This window comes from Filicampus tigris, chromosome 8 (assembly GCF_054856515.1).
Source record: "Filicampus tigris isolate MCC_2025a chromosome 8, RoL_Ftig_1.0, whole genome shotgun sequence".
Lineage (NCBI taxonomy): Eukaryota > Metazoa > Chordata > Actinopteri > Syngnathiformes > Syngnathidae > Filicampus > Filicampus tigris.
Genome location: NC_141224.1, coordinates 4,556,648 through 4,574,162, shown reverse-complemented (window position 1 = coordinate 4,574,162; position 17,515 = coordinate 4,556,648). Strand labels below are relative to the sequence as shown.

At 39.1% G+C, this 17,515-nt stretch overlaps 1 protein-coding gene across 3 annotated transcripts in view; it reads left to right on the top strand.

Annotated features, from left to right (window-relative positions):
- The window catches only part of LOC147143121 (mannosyl-oligosaccharide 1,2-alpha-mannosidase IA), a 124,549-nt gene extending 107,371 nt beyond the window's left edge, over positions 1-17,178 (top strand). For 2 of the 3 annotated variants that reach the window (XM_086037399.1, XM_086037400.1), the window contains exons 7-14: positions 4,701-4,795; positions 6,586-6,712; positions 6,972-7,065; positions 8,559-8,674; positions 11,941-12,160; positions 13,545-13,717; positions 15,091-15,206; positions 16,152-17,178. In XM_086037399.1, coding sequence (XP_085893525.1) covers positions 4,701-4,795; positions 6,586-6,712; positions 6,972-7,065; positions 8,559-8,674; positions 11,941-12,160; positions 13,545-13,717; positions 15,091-15,206; positions 16,152-16,302 — 1,092 coding nt within the window. In that variant the 3' untranslated portion in view covers positions 16,303-17,178. The remainder of the gene's footprint in view (positions 1-4,700; positions 4,796-6,585; positions 6,713-6,971; positions 7,066-8,558; positions 8,675-11,940; positions 12,161-13,544; positions 13,718-15,090; positions 15,207-16,151) is intronic. The other variant, XM_086037401.1, reaches the window with a different exon arrangement.
- The last annotated feature ends 337 nt before the right edge of the window (positions 17,179-17,515 follow it).

The following is a 17,515-nucleotide window of genomic DNA, read 5'->3' as shown; positions in this document are numbered from 1 at the left end:
TTCCTGGTCCACCAGGGATTTGTCGGTGGCACAGAGGGCTGACGGATCAAAATGAAGGGTTGGTCTCAAGGACAGTTACCACTGTCTGAAAGCGCATTGGAGTGTAATTCTCAGTCTAGGAGGGGTCTAGTTGTTGCGTTACTACAGCTACGGTGCAGTTTATGGGGTGAATGGCAAGCGCCGTATAAAAAAGCAACTGCCATGCAACTCGAGCCACGCGGCTGATTTCTTAGCATCAAAAGCACTTTCTCAGCCTTGTTTATGTGTGTCGTGTCACAAAAGCAAAAAAAAGAAGCGAGCGACAAACGAAGAAGAGCGAGTCCGGCGCTTCCATTGTCACAAAACGCAATATTTTGTGGGTCTTGAAAGACCAGTCAAATGGTTTTGATAATATGTGGACCTCTGCTTTGAAAACGGTTGTCAGCGAATCAGTTTATAGTATAGCATGGCTTGGTGTGACAATGTGTAATCAGAATTCATTATATTAAACAATATTAAATATGAAAATATGCCTTGTATAGTAAGACATTTTTTTGAGAAAAACGCCGATTTCTAAGTAAAGAACTCTTGATTGAATCTCATGCACCAGAAACAAATCTCAGTAAGAAATGAAAAACAAACTGTTTTAACTTCTCTCGGAGAAGGGAGGGGGAAAATAATATTCCCTTGCGATCACAACAGTGGAAATATAATTACGAATTATAGCCTGTTGAACACAAAATAGTGCGGTACTTTATTGTAGACTACTTCTAAAATGCTACCTTTTCTCATCCCATCCGTAGCAACACAAGATCCCATCCCCCAGTAGCACAGAGTAACTGCCACATTTACAGTACAACGGTTACAACCACTTGGCTTACCCTTTGGTCATGGAAATTAGAACATACAAATTGATGAGCTGTTCACACCTGACTAAGGATGTTAGTTGCAAACTAATCCGCCCCGGTTGACTTAGCTTCAGACTCAAAAGGTAGGCTAGCCAAATGGCTGGGCTTTAGACTTTCTAGTGTTAACACCGCTCGAACGACTAGCATGAAGGCCGACTTCAAAACCCGACGAAACGCAAAAGTTGCAACGCAATGGAAGAACGCCTGCCGACCGAGCTCAGGAAATCCTTGCGCCGATACCAAGTGCCTTGCTGGAGGCTATCATAAAGCAACAATGATCACTCTCAGTGTTATTGTAGCCCTACATTACACACACATACTGTATAATAGGAATATAACGATCTGCAATACGCGCCTTAATTGTTTCTAAACAACAAAGTCGTTGCTCTTATTGGGTGATCAACACGCCAGCGAGCATTCAAGGCCACAATATGGCGCTAATGCGCTCCAATTTAGCGCCACGCCGCAGAGGAAGCCAGCTGGCCACCGCCGCTCGTTTGTTTTCCAAATTGGGCTTTGGTGGCTTCTTCTTCTTCTGTTTTACCGCCCGGCCCCCAACCATCTCTAATTTAGTGTATCTGCTTTAGCGCGCTCCGGCGAGGCTGCGCTGCATAAATTATGCAGAGTATTCTTTATTTAATTTTCTTTTTTTTTTTTTCTCGAAGCACGAGGCTCAGGCGACTGACGAGAGAAGTTCATTAGTGGACTGAAATAGACGTCACTACCGGCAACTCGCTAAATCATTTACAGTAATTATGTTTAAAGCTCACACAATAATGAAAGCTTGGCTAAAAAAAATATAAATTCATCAAACTGATTGGAGAATTCTTAAAATGTTAAATTATTTAAAATTGCATTCAAATGAATACATTTCAATATAGTTGGAATAATGACTAAAATATAATTAAAATTAAATGCAAATGTAATTTATAATTACTATGTACTTTTAAATTTATTTTTACCTTTTTTTTTTAATTTGTATATTTATTTTTTATTTGATTTTGTATAGTATTCCTAATAGACTAATTTAAACATAAAATCTAAACTATTTTTAATTTATTTTGTTAACGTAAATTCTTTTGAATGTTACTACTTTTTGATTCATTATTTTTACTTATTTTAGAATCAATGGGTACATATTTTTAAATGGATGAATTCAATTTGTTTGATTTAGTTTGTTTTGATCAATTCCTTTACTAATTTTATTTTTTGAAAAAATAGATAACATTTTCAATTTAATCAAGAACTGTGCTTGTTTCATTTCTTATTCATTTTTAGATGTCATTTACTCATTTTAATTCTGTATGTTCTGTATAACTCGACTGTGTAATCGATTGATGTACTATTTTTATTTCCGTTAATCAATGAATTGGGTAAAAAATAAAATAAAATTCAAAAGCAGGACATCTGGGCAATATTAAGTTAAACAAGGTTTCTAAACAATTAATTGATTACAATAATAGTTATCGGTTAATTTGATGATGGATTATTTGTCAATGCATCAATTCATAGTCGCATCTGTACTTTATTTGTCTGCTTGATCACTTCTTGCTAGGCGGAATTTATAATGTGCAATTCCTCCAAAAATAACACCGTATAGCATCATGCGAATTATTTTCCAAGCTTCTGCCTTTTAGCTGACTTCAATCAGTTTGGAGATTGTTCTTGAAGAAGTGACTTCAACGGCGTACATGAGAAGGTTGGAGAGCCTGTAGAGGGCAGATAGCAACCGTGGTGGGCGGTTGGGGCCATTTTGAGCTGGTCCGTCCCAAAATTGGAATTATTTATCCGTTCCCCCCCCCCCCCCCCCACTCAGCCACAGACATCAGACAAGGCTTTAAATGTCATCCACTCTATTTTCAAATCAAAAGTTATTTTAGAGCATGACACACATGCAAACACACTGCACAAGGCAGCCAGTTGAATGTGAAGAGACCACCGCCACAAAGGTTCTAATTTATTTTATTTTGTATTTATGAGTATTTTTATTTGCTGATATTAACTATATGTGTTTCATGTATTTTTTTTAACTCATGTTTTTTGTTTTGTTTTATTATCCTTTTACTTCTTTTATTGTTCAGTATTTTAAATGTTTGTAGTTATTTGTACTTTATTTGAGAAAATATTACCAAAAAAATTACACAGAGAAACTGCACGTATTAAGTTTAAAACAGCGATTCTGTTTTTTATATTATTACACAAGGGCTCCTGCAATTTTTTTTTTTCAAAGGTCCTTCAAAAATAATTACACAAACATTTTTTTTTACTCTACAGAGGCTTTGCAAAAAAAAGATTAAAAATATTTTGGGGGAATTTTACACAGAGAACCTGCACAATTGAAAAATTTTATAGAGTCTACAATTTTTCAACACAAATCATCCTGTGTATTTTTTTAACTAAGATGATGACATGACAACACTTTTTTTTTATTCTACAGAGGCATTTCTGCATTTGTAAGTAAAATTATGCAAGAAAATTACACAAAAATATTGTAGAGTTCCTGTAAAAAAAAATTTTTTTCATCCTGAAAAATTCTGTAAAACATTTACACCCTACAATGACATTCATAGACCTCCTCCAAATCGATTTTTAAACAGAGATCCTGAAAAAAGATCAAATAAAAATGGTTAGGTTATAATAAATAAATACTAAATACAAATCCTCCAAAGCACTACACTTTTTTTGCATGGTTCCTTTTTCTTGTTTTTTTTTTTATTGATAATAAGCCAACAGCGACAGCGTCCTTGGAGCCGTGCTTGTCCAAGGCTTTTCTTGTGTTTTTTTTTCCCCTCCGTGCCGGAGGCGAGGCGAGCGCAGGCAGACACGGCGCGTTTTTGCAACTAAGTTCAAGTGGCAGCTGGAATCTGCTTTCTTGCCGTTGTCCCTCCGCCGGGCCCTGACACTGTTTGCTCTTCCTTCCCCGAGCGGTTGCTCCAGCGGCTGATGTAAAAAAGCCGTTTGCGTCCCACCGCGCGGCGGTCCCGTAGCAACCTGTCTGCAATCTCGTCCCATCAGCTGTCGCATCTTATAAGGCGGGCGAACAAAAGTCAAGGATGCGTTTTGCAGCGGGAAGGATGACGACGATCCCGACGATAGCTCTCCCATCGCAGGAGGACGAGCGGTAGGCGGCGGGAGTTTAATTAACTCCCGGAATGGCAGACGAGGCCCACGGCGCCGTTCCCGAGCGCAGCCTTTAATTTAGCGCACCGGAATAAATGGGCGAGCAGATGCCAGCCGAAGGCCGCTCACCTGTAATTAATCATGTCATCTCCAAACAAGCAAACTACCGCCACTGACGGCCTTGTGCTATTTTCAGACACGCTGGATGTGTTGTTTCCTCCACCGAGCAAGTCTTGACCTTTCCATGCATCTGCTGGTGTTCCTTTTTTTTTTTTTTTTTTTTCCTCTTTCTGTGTTGTCATCTTGACCAAATGTTCCCAACTTTTCTTTTCTCGCGTCCATCGGTTTGCCTCTTAGGCCTCTCTTTCCTCCGCTTTGCTTCCATTTCTCTTCTTCTTCAATATCACACCTGACTCGCCTCTCTTCGGTTCCCGGACACGAAACGCACAATTTGGTGATCGATGAGCCGTTAGCTCGGTCCCGGCCTTGGCCGCCGCGGGTCTGGCCGAGAGTACGGAGGGAGGGAAAAAAAGGTTTGCGTGGAATGTTTGTTGGGTTCAGTGCCAATGACGGTTTGATTTGGATTGTTTAGGATGCATAAACGTAGTTGGTATCGAAAAAACAATTGGAGGATGCCTGGTGGGGGAGGACGTCTAAGTCGCTTTTTTTTTTTTGTCTGTCGTGTTCTTGCAGCTGTTCAAGACTAAAGTGCTGGAGTTGGGCGCAAAGTTGCTCCCGGCCTTCAACACGCCTACGGGGATCCCGCGAGGTGTCATCAACTTGGGGAGGTGAGCACCGAACGCTAAAAACGGAGCACACCAGTCATTTGCAATCAAGGTTGTTTTTTTAATTAATTAATTTATTTATTTATTTTAAAAACACAGGCCAAGAGTACATATAGAAAGCGGCGTGCCAATAAAACAAATATAATCAGCGAATTACCCTGCCCTACATTAGCTTTGGCATTTGGGCCAATTAAAAGCTCCAATTTGATGAATTTCAGCTTTTTTTTTCTTTAAAAGAACAAAAGGCATATTATCATAGGAACAAAGTTGTGTTTTTTTACCAGAACAAATGACACATTTCTTCAAGAATATTTAGTCCCATTGTTGGGAGAATATAGGTGTCTTTCCCAGAAGAAAAGGTATATTATTGTAAGAAGTACGTTTTTTTTTTTTAATTCACTTGCGACTTTCATCCTCTGTTAAACTTTGACTTATCGTAATATTATGACTTCATCTTGAAAAACTTTATGAAAGGAGAAGTGAAGTCAAACGTATTTACAAACAAATGTATTTACACACAAGCGTCCTGCCATCTATTGGCCAGCAGTGCAATTACACCCAAAATAAACAACACAATTAAGTTACAGTTCTTAGGTTAAAGATTTGGATCTGGGCCTTGCTGTGTGTGGAGTTTGCATATCATCGTTGTCCTGTGAAAAGCATTTTGTCATTTACATTTTCACAGACATCCCATTAACAATAATTTTTTTTTTTTTTAAATTACAAAATTGGACATACGTGTTTTTCACAGGACAGCGACGATATTCTCCCCAAGACTAAAAGCTCAATAATAATTTAATTACAATAAGAATTAGGCTAATTGGAACCTATAAATTATCCATAGGTGTAAGTAGTGCGTGGCGACTCTGGAAATCATCATCATCATCATCATCATCATCATCATTGAAACCCGAAACCGATACCAAATATAAACATGGGAGATTTTCTATTAACACACTTGTAAAGTGTTTGGCACGCTTGCCAGTTAATGTAGCAGAGTGCTACAAACTGAGTGTTTATGCGATTTCGATTAGGCGCTAATCCATGTGCGTAAACAAAAATGGCCTGAATAATATTTGCATGCATTAGAATGCATGGACTCGCCCGAACTGTTCATCTGTTCCGAAGCATTAACGTGTCCCGGCTAAATGGCGAAGAGGCGCGGCGGCAAACGTGGCCTCACTGACTTTAAACACAGCGTCTGTTTCGCTATTACTTTTGCTTTATGCGTCGGGTGGGAAGCAACCGAGCGGGGTGGACATCTGCTGGCTCACTTTGTTCTCTTCTCCTGCGCATCGGGAGCAAGGAGGAGGCAAGGGTGTTACGTGACGTGTGGTCATGTGAGGTGAAGGAGTGACAAAAATAAAGTGGTTATAAGACGTCTGCGCGCCGCTGTTGAAATCGTTTTTGGAGATGTTTGAAAAAAAAAATAAAATAAAAAAACAGAAACCAAGATCAATTATTTCAAAAATGTTCTGACCATTAACTTGTGCAACTCCAGAGAAGGGACAGACTTCTTTTTATCAGGCGAAATCAAAATAAACAACTGAGAATATGTTAGAATAAATGCGCGCACCCTCTTATAAGCAGATTTCACAAATAAAAACAGTAATTGTATTCGGTTAAAATTACAAGGGGGTGGGGAATTTTAGAACGGGTACATTTGGTAAAATTGTGATTGTCACAATACTTTGGAATACTTTGTTTTGAAATGTTTGCATTTTCAGGCTCCAAAAGGGCACCTTCCTCGTGTGTGTGGCTGCTTATTCTGTGTGTGTGTTTGCGTTGTGTTGCAGTGGCAGCAGTTGGAGTTGGGGCTGGGCCTCGGCCGGGAGCAGCATCCTGGCCGAGTTCGGGACCCTGCACTTGGAGTTTGTCCACCTCAGCGAGCTCTCCGGCGACCCCGTCTACACCGAGAAGGTACAAATTTCAACCGCAAGCTTCCGATCGGTGATTCTCGATTGAGGGGACATAATGGCGCGGGGCATCTGAGACAATGAAGCTCTCAAGCTATTTTCAACACGTTAGAGTGGTGAATAATCTGTAAACAATAACCAATAATATCAGTTGCAGTGTACTGGGTTTGACAATTGAATTGCAGTGATTCCTCATGTAGCACACTTTGAAAATCCAAAACTTTATGAGAATTTTTTTGTTGTTGTTTTGTTTACGTGTGCAGGTGATGAACATCAGGAAGCTGCTGAATAAGATTGAGAAGCCTCAAGGCCTGTATCCCAACTTCCTCAGCCCGGTCAGCGGAAACTGGGTCCAACGTATGTACATTGAGGTCGATGTGCCCGAATAATTATCAGCACACTTTTTATTTCTGTGGCGGTATCACAACAAAACACAAAATGCGATACAAATGTTTTTTGTTTTTTTTTGTAGGAATATTTTACAGACATGTCCTGGTTTCTCACAATTGCTTTTTGTACATAAGTCCATTCCCTGATAATATTTGTCATCACTGGTACACTTCTGCAGCGGCACGACAAATCTCCTAATGCCGTCATTGCATCTCGTAGCTGTCCCTAATATTGCGGGTGTACTGCGATTCCTCTTGAGCGTCTCTCTGCGTCCACATTGAAATTCATAGCTGAATATGATATTTGAGCGGGGGCGCGCATGCGACTCCCACGCAATGTTCTCCCAACGCTGCTCGCTGTGTTTGTCCTTGACACACACACACACACACACACTCTCGCCCTCGGTCCTTTTTGGTGGGATAACGCCGCCGACAACTAGCAACAATTAGCCTCTGTATTCATGCGGGATAGCTGCTTTTCAGCACCCCCTCCTCACCACCCTGATCATTTTCACGCCGTTTCTGGTAAATCGGAAAGGATCCAATTTTCCAAAGTAATTGAATTCATTATCATTTCAATAAGGGAAAAGCGGCAGGAGCTTTGCAGCCGCCGCCGCCGCTTTGATGTCGCACGTTAAAAGCTGAGCAATTGACGGACGGCTGAGGGGAGAGTGTTGATGCTCCGGTGGGGCGTGCGCGACGTCACCTTCGCAAACAGTAATGCAATCAAGTCCACATGTAACGTACACATCCAGAGAATTAGCTCTGCAAAAAGCTTCTTTGCGATGTCACCAAAGACGTTTACCGGTGATGGCAAAGTGGGAAAATGTGATGATAACCGCAGAACAGGAAATGGGCCTTGCTGCGATCTATTCAGGTCTTCTGTCGTGGCTGCAATGTTGATTATTTGATTTATTTGAAAAGTCAGCCCTCAAAGCCAGGTTCACTTGGCAACATTTGGTGGACATGTCTTTCATAAGTAGACCCACAAAAACGTCTCAAGAAGTCATGTCCAGAAAGACTGCCATTTTGGGGGCATTTTGGCCATTTCCAGGAGTCCTTTAAAATTGTCCTAGTGAGTTTTGGATAGTCAGTCCCCACAACCAGCTTTACTTAGCAACATAAAATCTAATCTAGTAGGCATGTCTTTCACGAGTATGTCTAAAAAGGAGTGTCTAACATCGGGTCTGCCGTTTTGGTGACATATCCATGGGTTCTTTAAAGACAAACTTGTCCTAATGATTTTTGTTTGTTTGTTTTGTTTTGGGGGGATAATTCAGACACAAAGACATGTCTATCATCAGTAGATCATTTTTTTTTCTTTTTTTTTAAAGTCTCAAGAATCCATGCCCAAAAAGACACTCAACGTCCACTATTATTTTGGTGTGAAGCGGCGAGGGTCATTTTGGCCATTTTTAGTGACTGTTTGACCTCATACTACTTCCTAATTGTTCCTTCCAGATCACGTGTCCATCGGTGGGCTGGGGGACAGTTTCTACGAGTACCTCATCAAGTCGTACCTGATGTCGGACAAGACGGACGAGGACGCCAAGAACATGTACTACAACGCCCTGGAGGTACGGACACCATCTACTCATAATATGCTATGCAATTAAGAACCTGGTTCTTTCCGCCCCATGTGTGATCATGCTAGGCAGCGTGACCAAAATTGGTTAATAAGCCACAAGCGTGACTAGGGGTCCGTCCGTCTCAGATTAAAGGAAGCAAATCTTCCCCTCCACCAGGCTCCATAAAGCATGTGTCAATAAGAAAAAGCTCATTAACTCTGCTTGACTCCTGTTTGTTCCCAGGTTATATACACACATGTTTATATTTAATCATGCATGTCAATTGGGTCGGTCACACTCCCCAGATTTTATTTTATTTATTTATTTTTTTCATTAGCAAAGTGAAAATCACGAGTAGACCTACAAAAAAAAAAAGACATGCCTGAAAAGAGACATGAAGTCAGACATTTTGGGCTAATTCTGGTTTATTTCGGCGGTCCTTCAAAGAGTTTTGAACTTTTGCCATTGTGTGTAGGCGGAGCATGGCAGCGAAGTTTCCCGGTCTGGTTTGAAGCCGCCCTTTTCGACTTAATTTCATTTTGGCCCTTTCCCGGCGTCCTTAGGCCACCCCCGCCCTAGAGATTTTGTCCGATTGCTACCAGACTTGTACTAATGGTAGTAGACAGATGGGGCACGCAAAATTGCAAGCCATTAGTTTTTGTCATTGGAGCGTGGCAGCGAAATGTGTTGAGTCGTCATAAAACACCGAAATAAAAGTTTGTGTGATAAAAGTTATTTCATACTGGCAGACACAAAAAGCGCACGGAAATGTATTTCTCGCTCTCTGCCAATTTAGCATGTAATTTAGGCCACTGAATGTGACATTTAAAATTCCAGTGCATGTTTAGCTTTGCACTCGTGTAGCTTGACATTTAAGACTTTTCAAAGGTTTTATCGGATTTGTTAATAGGTGCTTCTTGCAACTTTTAAAATGTGAGTGCAGTTCAGACTTTTAAGTCATAAAGTCGAAGTAGTGGAACCTGTGAAGTCCGAAAACCTTGAAGAAGAACAAAAAAAAAAAAATGTTGAATTTCAAACAATCTTGCAATGCAGCTTTGTTTTTGTATCATGACTAGGAAAGATACGACGAATGGGAAAATGATCTTAATACAATAATAATAAAAAAATACAAATTTTTACTTACTGTAGACTTTTGTGATTCAATTCAGTGAAAAAAAATTACATCAAAATAATACTTGTTTTAAGCATTAGATTTTCAATTTAGTCTTGCGACTTTTTCCCCCCTCACAAAATCCAACTTTCTCACTGAAAATGAAACTTTATTCTCATTGAATTCAAACTCATTAAAAGTGGAAGCAAAAACAAAAGTGTTGTTTTCAGCACGACGCAGGTCAGGGATGATTATGTGTGTGTGTCCAAATTAATAACATACGAGGAATTTTACGTTTAAAATGTAATATAAAAATGAAATAATTCAACTGTTTTTACACATTTTACTCGTCCCAAAAAATTCCATTAAATGTATACTATTTTTTAAATTGTTTTCCATATCTGGAAACTATATACATTTTTAATCATTACATTTGAGAGACCCAAAAAAAAAAAATCTCTCAGAACATTGCAACTTTCTTGACTTTTTTCCGTTGTTTTTTTTTTCCAGTGTAGCCCGATTACAAAACAGTGAACTCAGTGACGCAGGTTCAGATGCATCTATTACGTCTGACATTTTCAATTATATGTCAAAAGAAAGCCCTTATACTACCATTAGCATATGTCTCCATGCAAAGTCCATTTTTGATTTTATTCCAACTGAGTGTGTGGCTGCTTTGGATGTGGGCATAGAGATGCATTATGCCAAATTGCCGCACTTGTTCCAGACATTCTCTCCGGATTGGTCTTGCGGGAAGGCAAAGGCGGCAGGATGATGGCATTAAAAATAAAACTCCAAACTTATGTACATAGCTGGAGATTAGCACATTCCCTCAGGCTGCAATTATAAGAATAAAAAATCACAACATGAACGGCCATTGAGAACGAGGGTCGAGCCAGAAGCGCGGGTGCTAATTACAACCGTGCTGGTTTTACCCCCGTGATGTGCTATTTAAACGGCTTAGGTCGAGTGAGTGCGCGTGTGTGTTTGCTATCGGATGAAGTTAAAAGCTCCGTGTGTGTGTTTATGGCGAGCGAGATCGAAGGTCCAAGTCGCAGCGCAACTCATTAGGCGTGGCATTTAAATAAAAGTACGGCGCTAATTAAAAGAGAGCGTGGAACAAGAGTACATTTTCCCCAATTATTCTATTCCCCGATTAGCTTTTCAAAATATTATCATAAAACGCATTGCTTCATTTGGTCCTGTTTTATATTAAGGCAGATGAGATGTGTTCATTTTATAATCTGCAGGTTTGCACTTTAATTTTGTGCTTATCTTGTGATAGAAAAGATGTCAGTGGAGCGCAGGCCACAATATTAGGTACAGCTGCACTGTCTTTTTATTGACTTTACAGTAGACCTGAAAGGCATAGAAAAAGGGGATGAGTCCAAAAAGAAAGTAAAATATACATTTATGGAAAAGTACTAATATTTTAAAAATGACATTTGTATCTTCTGGGAAAAAAAGACTTCTTTTATTTTCTGCTTTGTCTGCTACCAACACTGGGAGGACTCTTAATTTAAAATCTAAGAATATACATTAAAAAATATGACGTCATTATACATTTTTTCATTAAAAAAAAAAAAAAAAAAAAAATCCTCATACATTTTAAACTCTCACAATTCTTTTTTTCTTTTTTTAAATATGGCTCTGGCTCTGGAAAATAATCTATCTTTTTTTTAAATCTCAATGGAATTGATATTTTTCGAATATAATTTAGATATTTTTAGCTAAAAAAAATAATACTAAAACAATTATTTTAATAATACAGACTTTTTTGCTCTCAAATTTTTGGGGGATTTTTTTTAGTTTGATATTGATTTAACTTGTATTTTTGTACCAAAAAAATCCAGTTTAATTTGTTAAAATTTAGTTATTCTCTGTTTAAAAACAAAAAGCTACTTTTTTTCACCTCAGACAAATATTACTCACTACTCAACTCATAGTATGAATTGGTTAAAAAAAAAAAAAGAAGAATTCATTAAAATTCAAATGTACAAATAAATAAATGCAAATAAGCATGTTTGTAATTACCAAACTCATGCATGTACGTAGATTTTGATGTATAGGTCAACATTAATAACGCGAGCAATGTCATGTTTACAACGTATACATTGGTTGTGTACGTGCCAATAGCTAATCAAGCGCGTGCAATGTCTGGCAGGCCATCGAAAGCAACCTGGTGCAGAAGTCGCCCGGTGGCCTGACCTACATGGCCGAGTGGCGCGGAGGCATCCTGGACCACAAGATGGGCCACCTGGCCTGCTTCTCCGGGGGCATGATCGGCATCGGCGCAGACGACGGCGCGCCCGACAAGCGGCAGCACTTCCTCGACCTGGCCGCCGAGGTCACACACACCTGCCACGAGAGCTACGATCGCTCGGGTAAGAACGCCAGTCTGCGTCCACTCGTTAATAAATCCATGCCTTTATGCTGTCAAATGCGAGCACACTTTAAGCCAAACTCAATCAAAGTTGTGTTTTGTGAGCTTTACGAGATAGCTGCTCAAACACGAGCGTCCTTGGCATATATTAAGTTGAGTGGAAAAATTCAAGTGTGCTTAAGTGACGCTTGAGTGACTCAAATGAAAGGCCCTGCTCCAGAAATCTTTGTAGAGAGAAAAACTCAATGTTGTGACACTTTCATAGATGCCGTTTAATGAGCAAACATTGTCTTTATCGCCAGTGTTTGCGACGGCCAGATTGGGCCGCTGTTTGCTAAAGACAGGGTTTGCGTGGGTTTTTTTTTTTTTTTTTTTTTTTTTTTTTTGATCGCCCATGGGTTTGCTTGCTTTTTTTATCGTCCTTGAATCTGTCATTTTCTTTCCTAGTCTTTGCCTTGGCAACAAAAACCATCTTTGAGTCAATTGACTCTTGAGTCAATAAACCCTGTAAAGTGAAGTCAGAGATTTGTTTCTAAATAGGTTACACACCTTTGAAGATAACTGCTGAAAACATACGAGGCCTGAGAACTATGTTGTACTGAAATATGCATGTATATTTTCGTCCCAGCGCAAGTGCGAAGTGCAGCCTAACTGCGAGCGTGATGGAGTTTTCTTCCTTTTGGTAGTTTTGTAAATGGCCGCATGTACATAGGGGTGTTTGCGCCATTGTGGGAGGCAACGCAGCCGGCTTGTTTCCCAGTCAGTGGAAGCGTCTCCTCTCATTCACTTTAAATTCAGCGCAGTTGAGGCACGCACAGTCTTTGACGTTGAGGAAGCAGAAATTGACTCGCTTGGTTTGCTTGCAACGATTCAGTGGGATTACGATTCGATATGGTACGGCTGTAGCTTTTGTTATGTTTATTAATTAATGTAAAAGCAAACCGAGTTAATTTCAAAGAAACCGCAAATCATCAGCAACATCAAACCAGTTTATATCTGGTGCACATCTCTCATAAAAAGACGATTTGAGATGTATCTTGATACACGGGGTGCGAATGAGCAGCGCCAATCTGCGAGAAGCCTCTGGAAGCCTGTTAGCTTGCAAATTACCCGGTGGCTAGCCTTTCTCAACAGTGGAAAGCCACGCAATGAGTCGACGGTATATATTCCATCAAATGGAGTCTGTAAACAGATATTTCACAATTTTGAAGCCTCATTTTATATTTGGCGATTTTTAAACTCAATCAAATTTGGCAGGGTTTATGTGTTTAATGGTATTTCCAGGTATTACGACCAAGTGATTGGTCAAGCGTGAAACAAGGGAGCTGCTCATTGAAATGGTTGATTAAATTGCGCAAATGCCACGTTTTTTTTTTTTCTTGCAGCCACCAAGCTGGGACCCGAAGCGTTTCGCTTCGACAGTGGCGCCGAAGCCACGGCGACACGGCTCAGTGACAGATACTACATCCTCAGACCCGAGGTCATCGAGAGCTACATGTACATGTGGAGGCTCACCCATGACCCCAAATACAGGGAGTGGGGATGGGAGGCTGTGGAGGTACAAAAACACACAAAGTGAAAGCAGTGAACTAAATTGTTCACATTTAGAATCTAGATGTCTCCCAATGTCCGTAGCACTAGCAATTTTCTACGAAAAGTCGGAACATTATGAAAGAAGCAGTATTTCTTTCCAACGAAGAACACCCGCATTGCTAACTGAGAATTAAAAAAAAAAAAAATCTTTTGAGAAGTGTTGTAACCCTACCGAGAAATGAACTGTATTTTTTTCATAGGGAAAAAGTCGTAATTTAACTAGAAATAAATATTTTACGAAATTAAGTAAACTTGCAATAATGATTACAATTTACGAAGTTAAAATTTATCACAAAAAAAAGTACTATTATGCAAAACGTACTACAACAAGATAAATTATATAATGTGCCTCTTAATGTGTTTTCCAAAAGTCAAAAGTCATGAATTGAGGAAAAAAAAGTCAACATTTTTCAAGAATTTTGGAGGGATAAAGTTCACACTCCTAAACCTATTACAGTAGTGTTGAGAATATTTTTAGATTATCCAACGATAATAAAGTAATAATCTCATGAGGAAAAAAAGTTAATAAATAATGAGAAAAATATTTTGGGGAGAAAATTTGTAAATCTTGCAAGAATAAAGACAAATTCCAAATACTAATCAAAGCGTAAGATACAAATTGTAATCTTAAAAGTATGAATATAAATAGAATGAAATCAAAATGTCATGAGAATAAAGTCGTTTTTTTCTCACTGCAATGATTGGGTGTTTGCGCTGTACAAAAATGGAACAAAAATGTGTCCTTCAAAAGTTACTTTACTTCCTATTTGCGGTATCTAATACCAAATGTGAGAAGTAATCAAAGATCGTGTCATGTTCGAGTGGGCTAAATGAACTATTCACCTTTCATGCTAAACCCCATTAGCATCCCTAATTACCCTCTTGAAGTAGCACTACACGCTATTATGCAGATTAAAGTTTGAGGTGACACTGATGCGTGGCGCGCTATTATTAATGTACATTAGCTGTCATCAAGAGCAGAGGGTTCACATGATGGATTTAGCTTTAATTTAGTCAAAAGTGCCAATCGGGCCTTTAATTAGCCAGCACAAAGGTTGAACACGAAGCATTAACATGTCGGGGTCTTGGCTAATTAGCGTGTGCAAGGCATTGCTTTGTAGCTAGCGCCGCGCTAATCCGCTGGGCTAGCTCGGACACTCCCCATTAAGCCCGTTTCGTTTCGCTCAGAATTTCCATTGTGCATGTACTTGTCTTTTCAGGTGTACACGCGTAGCTTGAATATGATTACAAGCGCCGATGAAGGGGCCCTCGAGCCTACTTTTTCATTGCAAATCCTAGAAATGATCCCCAAAAATATAGATGTCGTCTCATTTTCAGGCGCTGGAGCGGCACTGCCGAGTGGAGTCGGGTTTCTCGGGGATCCGCGACGTTTACACGTTGACCGACAGCCACGACAACATGCAGCAAAGCTTCTTCCTCTCAGAGACGCTCAAGTAAGTTCTATATTCGAGTTTACGGGAGAAAGTATCTGGAACTAACTTCAATAAAATCATACTATTAGGACAGTTGTACTCTCCTACTTCCTGTGTAAACAACTTGCAAGAATAGTTTAAAAAAATGTAAGCAGTTCATGTAAAAGTAAAATTCGATGAAAGTAAAACATTTTGCAATTAAGGAAAAACAATTTCATGATATTGCTAACGTTATATGGTTCACAAAAACGAACAACATTACTCAAACTAAAATTGAAAAAAACAATTTTTGTCAATGAAATTAATCAAGAAAAAATGCTTTTCAAAAGAGGAAAACTACCTGAAACTACATCTTACGTCTATAAAAATAAAACTCTAATTACAGCGAAAATGTCCAGGCTGATTTGATCACGTAATATCATACAGCTTTTAGGGTTCATTTTAAATATTTATTTCAGTATTGCTGTACGTCTGTAGTTTACTTTATTACACAATACTGTAGTTTGTGACCTCAACCCTGACCCTAAACACTGCATATATTTATACTATACTAACACGAATAAAAATTTAACTAAAACGAAGCCTTTTCGAAAAAATAAAATCTGCTCTAAACACTAAGACCAACCCAATTGATTTCTTAAAAAGTCAAAACAAAATATAAAGCAGCTTGAATGAAAAATCCCAAATGATTACAACCCTGCCTTTTATCCAGTACGACACTATAGAGGGCTTTTTTTCTTAGTCGGGAACGGAATAATGGCATTCCCATTCATTTCAATGGGGAAAGTCGATTTGAGTTTTGAGCCTTTTATCCAGTACGATACTATAGAGGGCTGTTTTTCTTAGTCGGGAACGGAATAATGGCATTCCCATTCATTTCAATGGGGAAAGTCGATTTGAGTTTTGAGCATGGTCACGTAACAAAGTAAATTCCTAACTCAAGGTACCATCATATTTAATATGTAGGTACCTGTACCTGCTGTTCTCTGACGACGACCTCCTCCCCCTGGAGGACTGGGTGTTCAACACGGAGGCCCACCCGCTGCCCGTGGTGCGCAAGAGCTGCCTGCAGGACCCCTCGGTCGGCACACAGGACAAGAGCAAGCTGTCCGGATGACCGCCATCTGACCATGCAGCTCCAAGGGATGCGTTCAAGTTCCTTTCCAGTAAAGGACGTGGTGTTTTTTTTCACGCTGTGATTGTATATTCTATCTTTTGAATTTCTTTTTCTCGGGTGGACAATCAAGACAAAACTTTTGCGGACACTTTTTCTTTCCTCTGTGAGGAAAACGAGCCCCATACTGTCGGGAAAACCACTTTGTCAGGTTTTTTTTTTTTTTTTCTCTCAAAGGAATGATTTCGCTTCGCTGACCAAAGGATTTCTTTTTCCCATTTCTGCAGTCAAAATTAAGCATTGAAATGTACTGAGAGCTCCAGAATATGCTGTTGATGTCATGTTTCTCGCTGAAACTTTCTTAAAAAAATGTCAGGAAAGTGTCTTATGCATCCCGGGACCATTGTAGAGACAAAAAAAAAAAAAAGAAAAAGACGCCTGTTTGTTTTTGGGGTTTTTTTTTTGTTTTGTTTTGGCTTTTTGGGAGCGCACAGCCTTTCTGATAATGGATCCCAAGCCCAAATGTGTTTTCCCATTCCTCTTCCTTTCCGTTTTTCCTACCAACACTGATTTTTTGTCGTTTTTATCAGCGCTGTACATTAAAAAAAAAAAAAAAAAGATAAAAAAATCTTCATTTCTTTTGTGATCTCTTTTTCAGTTGATTTGCTTCCCTCAGGTGTTTCCGTAAGAAAAAGGAGTAAAACTAACTTTAAAAAACAAAAGTATTAAGATTTTAAGTCTTACTTTTTGCGGATATTTGGATTCTTCTTATTATGACTTATTAATGTTTGGTTTTACTTTGGTTGTTGAGTATTTTCAAATACTGATTTAAAAAAAAAAATAAAGAGCTGTGCAACTTTGTACCTTTAAAAGAAGAAATGTGTTGTGTTCTTTTTGTGTTTACTGACTTATAGGTCACACGACTGAAAGAATTGACTAACCAGCAGCAGTGAAGAACCAGGAAATCACTGTTTATTTTATCTGATATGTGAGATTAACTGAATCCGTGTGAAGCCAATGATTCAGATCAAATTTGTGATGGATTTTTAGAGACACACTGAAATGAACTAAATGACGTCTTGAATAGGGATGTTCGATCCCACTGTTTTTCAGACCAATGCCAGTATAAGTATTTACTCTGAGTACTCACTAATACAGAGTACCGACACCTCTTGTACTTCTGATATATAAAATTTTAGCGCAATGAAAAAAATTG